The sequence below is a fragment of the Empidonax traillii genome, unplaced genomic scaffold (genome assembly GCF_003031625.1).
Source record: "Empidonax traillii isolate 1590-97213 ecotype Southwest subspecies unplaced genomic scaffold, ASM303162v1 scaffold755:size778197, whole genome shotgun sequence".
NCBI lineage: Eukaryota > Metazoa > Chordata > Aves > Passeriformes > Tyrannidae > Empidonax > Empidonax traillii.
Genome location: NW_020955948.1, coordinates 124,566 through 128,722, shown reverse-complemented (window position 1 = coordinate 128,722; position 4,157 = coordinate 124,566). Strand labels below are relative to the sequence as shown.

Below are 4,157 nucleotides of genomic sequence, written 5' to 3'. Positions count from 1 at the left end.
TACTACAGCTTGTCCTCCAGTCCTCTAAGTTCTGCATTTCTGCAATAATTTAAAGAATTTTTTTATAGAACAGAGAGGAAAGACCACCATCTATTACTCAAGAGTATTTTTGTAATTAAAGGCTTACTATGCACAAGGTTATTGTCAAAATATCCTAACTAGAAGCAGGAAGCAAACCGAAGGGCAATTGATGGGTGTATTACTAGGGTAATTCTAAGTAACACAGTTCCAGTGGATGCACCATAAAATTTAATGTAATTCTGAAAATTAACTTGATTCCCTGTTAAGTTTCTAAACCTAAAGTTGATACTTAGGTCCTGAATGAGGTCCAAGTCTCTAGCTTTTTTCTGAGAAGGGACACAAGTGCAGGACCACCATCCTCCCCTACTGAGGTGGGGAAGGGAAGTACATTACAGAAATATTCTCTCCCCCTTTTACAACCTCAAACTTCCTACAGTATGTAATCAAGCAGAGTTCAAGTCCTTTCAAATGGGATCATTTTGGGCACGGGTGACAGGGAAGGGAGGGCAGCAGTGGAGGGACACCCCTTATTATCCAACAGCAAAAGCAGTTTTTGACTCTTTCTCCTACTTCTTCCCCACCTCCATTTCCCAGTTTCTCATTTATGGCAGCTACTTCGCAGTCATAGCTGGAATTTTCCTCATCAGAAGCACATACACCATTATCTCCATCAAATGCAGAAACACCAGTGGGGCTGGTGAAAGCACTGGTCATTAACAACAGAGACAAGAAGAATGGTTGCAAGCAACGGCGCAGAAGTCTCCATCATCTGAACGACAAATCAGGAGACACATATAATGTTCCATCAAGCAAACCTGGTGCAGGTTGAAGCAGGCTGCTAAGGAGCCTACAGCACAGAGAGCTTTGGCAGCAGCAATGCATTCTGCCCATTTCCTTCATCCTTAGTTTAACTCAACGTTACTGGTCAACACCCAAAATTCAATTCATGCTCAGCAAACAAACAAGCACAGGCAGATGCCTGAACTTCACACCAGAACTCACAGAACACAACCTCTGGAACTTCACTCCTGAGTATTTCAATTAAAGGCAATTTAGCCACTGACACGAGACCTTCAGACACTCCTAGGGAATATAAAGCAGCAGGTGCCGCTGGCAGGAAGATACCTGTTGGAAAGCTTGCCACAGAGAAAACACTTTTTCAACCAGAAGTTGTGGTGTAAGATTTTCAAAACAAGTTAACAAAGCAATAAATTTTTTGTACCCAAAAGATGCTACTCAAATGTTGGATTACTACCATGTGATTTAGTACAGCAATACTGTCATTTTCCCAGTGGTCAAATGCAGGCATTTCAGATTCCACACAGACAATGCACTCCTCAGAAATGTGAAGTCACAGGACTGTAAGGAAAAACACGTCATTATATCCAGATCCACTGCTACTGATGCTCTGACAGTTTTACTGGGAGTTTGCTGAAGGGGCACGAACACAACACCCTGACCTTCCCTTTGAGTGTCAGCCCTGATAAGCACAGGCAATAATTATATCCAACAACTGCCATGACCCACACACACTTATCTTTGGAAGCAAAGAGCCTCCTAAACTAACTTATTTTTAAACCATGGGGAGACACTTCAGTTGCTACACAAGGCAGTCTTAAATATCATGACTTAAAGTTTAAATATAACTAAAGCTAATTAGGGAATGTTCTTCCAACTGTCCACTTTCTTGTCAACTCTACCAGACAGCAGGAAATTCCATTGCATTCCTTTACCACATCTCAGAGATTCATCAACTCAGAATTAACCGACCCACTACATCTCACAAAAAAAGGGAAAATCATCAATTCCCTTCAGTACAGTTTTGAAAAGCTACTTGAGCTCATCTTCACGTCCCAGAAAGTTCTCCTTTCAGGAGAGCAGAACACTTGCATCATACAGCTTCCTTTCAAGAATTCCAACTCAATTTAGTGCTTTTTCAAATTAATTTTTTGCTTCAGCACTTGTTTCATCGTGGTATTTGGATGTTTGCAACCACTAAATACCTCTCACCTGCAGTACCTGGACATCACATCTGCCTTACAGAACAAGATGTACCCACTCCTACAACTGCAGCACCTTCTTGCACACGTAACCGCTGACATTTAGGACTGAAGGACTAATCTAAGAGGTCTTCATATAAATTTCTGTATAAAGTTATTAAGTGAAGTCCTTTGATGCTAAAGCATTAAAATACGGCTTTTTAGCAACTATTCATGAGCAACTGTGTGAACAACTGCAGAGACTTCCAAGATTATAAGTTTATAATCACAGGTGAAGAATTCATTTAGTAAATACAGCTATTTTTAAAACCCAATAAACAAAACAGCTACAGTGTCAGTTGAAACAACACAAGACCTTCAGCTGCTTGTCCAGAGTTTGGAAATTGTAAAATTAGCGAACACAGACTAAACAGATGTGGTTGTGTACAGCAGAGGTTGCCAACCTTTTATCTGCATTTAATCTAGTTATGAAAAATACAGTATTCCACTACTCCTGCAGCACATTTTAGAACTACATGCCTTGCACACTTAAATCAATTTCAGTGTCAGCAAGAATCAGCTTCATTTGGATCAGGACAATTTTAACAGATGCTGATCTCATCAGCCCTTGCCCAAAGCCTCATTTCTATCAACAGAGGTGAAGCAGGCACAGGATTGTTCCCCTCTCACAACACTGTTTGTCTTGTTTTCAGGACATTTGGTTGATTTGGTCCAGTCCCCTGCACTGGGCATATTCAGGTGTTCCACAAGCCCTGCTTAACCCTTGCAGTTCCCCACTCCACTGCACTTACCTGTTCCTATCCCAAAACAGCCAAGGTTGACAACAGGGAAGAACTGCAGCTATTTATAATGTGATAAAACACAGTGCTGAGAGCAAGGACATCACTAACACCCTGGAAACACTCAATTGCTGGGGATTTGTTGAGTGAATTTCTCAGAGAATCTTAGGAATTTAACTGTAAAACATACTCCCCCCCCCCCCAGCAGTCTTCATCACAAGGGAAAAACAGACCTCAAGTCTATTTTAACTTAAAATATGACAACAGGACAAACCCAGACATTAAGGTAAAAAAAATCTACTACAGGCAGCTTGTTGTATGAGCTGCCTGTCCCATGCTTGGGATCTCCAAAGTTTTTTTTTTAAAAAAAAAAAAAAAAAAAAAAAAAAAAAAAATTCCTGCCCACATAGGCAGGCAACAGAAGTCAAAAGTATTACCTTAAATGATTTTACAAGCAGAAGTCGAGCCTTTCAGATGTCCTACAAATAAACAGATCTAACATTCAGGCAGTCAATTACAAGTGAAATGTCTTACCTTCAAGAATTTTCATGGTTATCTTAAATGGGTTTACATAACCTTTCCCCCCCCCCAAAAAAAAAAAAAAATCATCTCACCTTATTTATTCCTGTGACACTGAAAGTTGTAAAATTTTTTCTCCAGCTGGTCCAAAACCTTTAGGCTTGCAGTTTATGTATTTGTGATATATTATTTGCTTACTTCCAAGTGTTGCATTAGAAGTTAAGCCAAATTATTTCTGTGTTTAAAACACTATCACCAACTACTCTGATACAATTACGTTTTTCTTGAACCTTATTACTATTACAGACTAGACAAGCCAGACAATTTCCACCCCCCTCTACAAATTCCATTCTAGTAAGGTGGGGAAAAAAAAACAACAACCACATTTCTTGAGTGACTGCCCTCTGCATTGCTTCAATGTCCCTCATTACAGATATTTTATCCAAATAACCCAAGCTCATCTAACACTCTCCTGTTTGATAGATCACTTCACTTGAGCTAGAACAGGCATGTGAAAATTTTAAGGTTAACTCATGCTCTGGATACCTCATCTGTGTACACAGGATGACTGGCAGGATGCACATTTTCACCCAGGAAATGTTGCTGCACAGAAATAATGCTACACAGTTGTTTTTTTTCTAATATTTATTTTTTTTTCACCTGCAAACTGTAGCAAAACATGATCAGCTTTATTATGCAGACAGGTATCCCTCTAACATTAGAGATTTAGGCATGTATAAATAGAAGAGCTCTTAGGAAAGGAAAACGTTTTGAGAAATGAACAAACCTTCAATTTAACTTCATGACTTCCAATACCAACGGTTAAAATGATGCAGCT

General features: G+C 39.5%; 1 protein-coding gene and 1 long non-coding RNA gene across 2 annotated transcripts in view; both read left to right on the top strand.

The window, feature by feature from the left end:
• SLC19A3 (solute carrier family 19 member 3) overlaps positions 1–1,354 on the top strand; it is a 20,095-nt gene extending 18,741 nt beyond the window's left edge. Inside the window, exon 7 of the mRNA XM_027900875.1 lies at positions 616–1,354. Coding sequence (XP_027756676.1) covers positions 616–738 — 123 coding nt within the window. The 3' untranslated portion in view covers positions 739–1,354. The remainder of the gene's footprint in view (positions 1–615) is intronic.
• A 76-nt stretch (positions 1,355–1,430) lies between these two features.
• LOC114066312 lies at positions 1,431–3,380 on the top strand. Its single transcript, XR_003573160.1, has 2 exons — positions 1,431–2,730; positions 3,222–3,380. It is a non-coding gene; the product is annotated as an uncharacterized LOC114066312 (long non-coding RNA).
• The last annotated feature ends 777 nt before the right edge of the window (positions 3,381–4,157 follow it).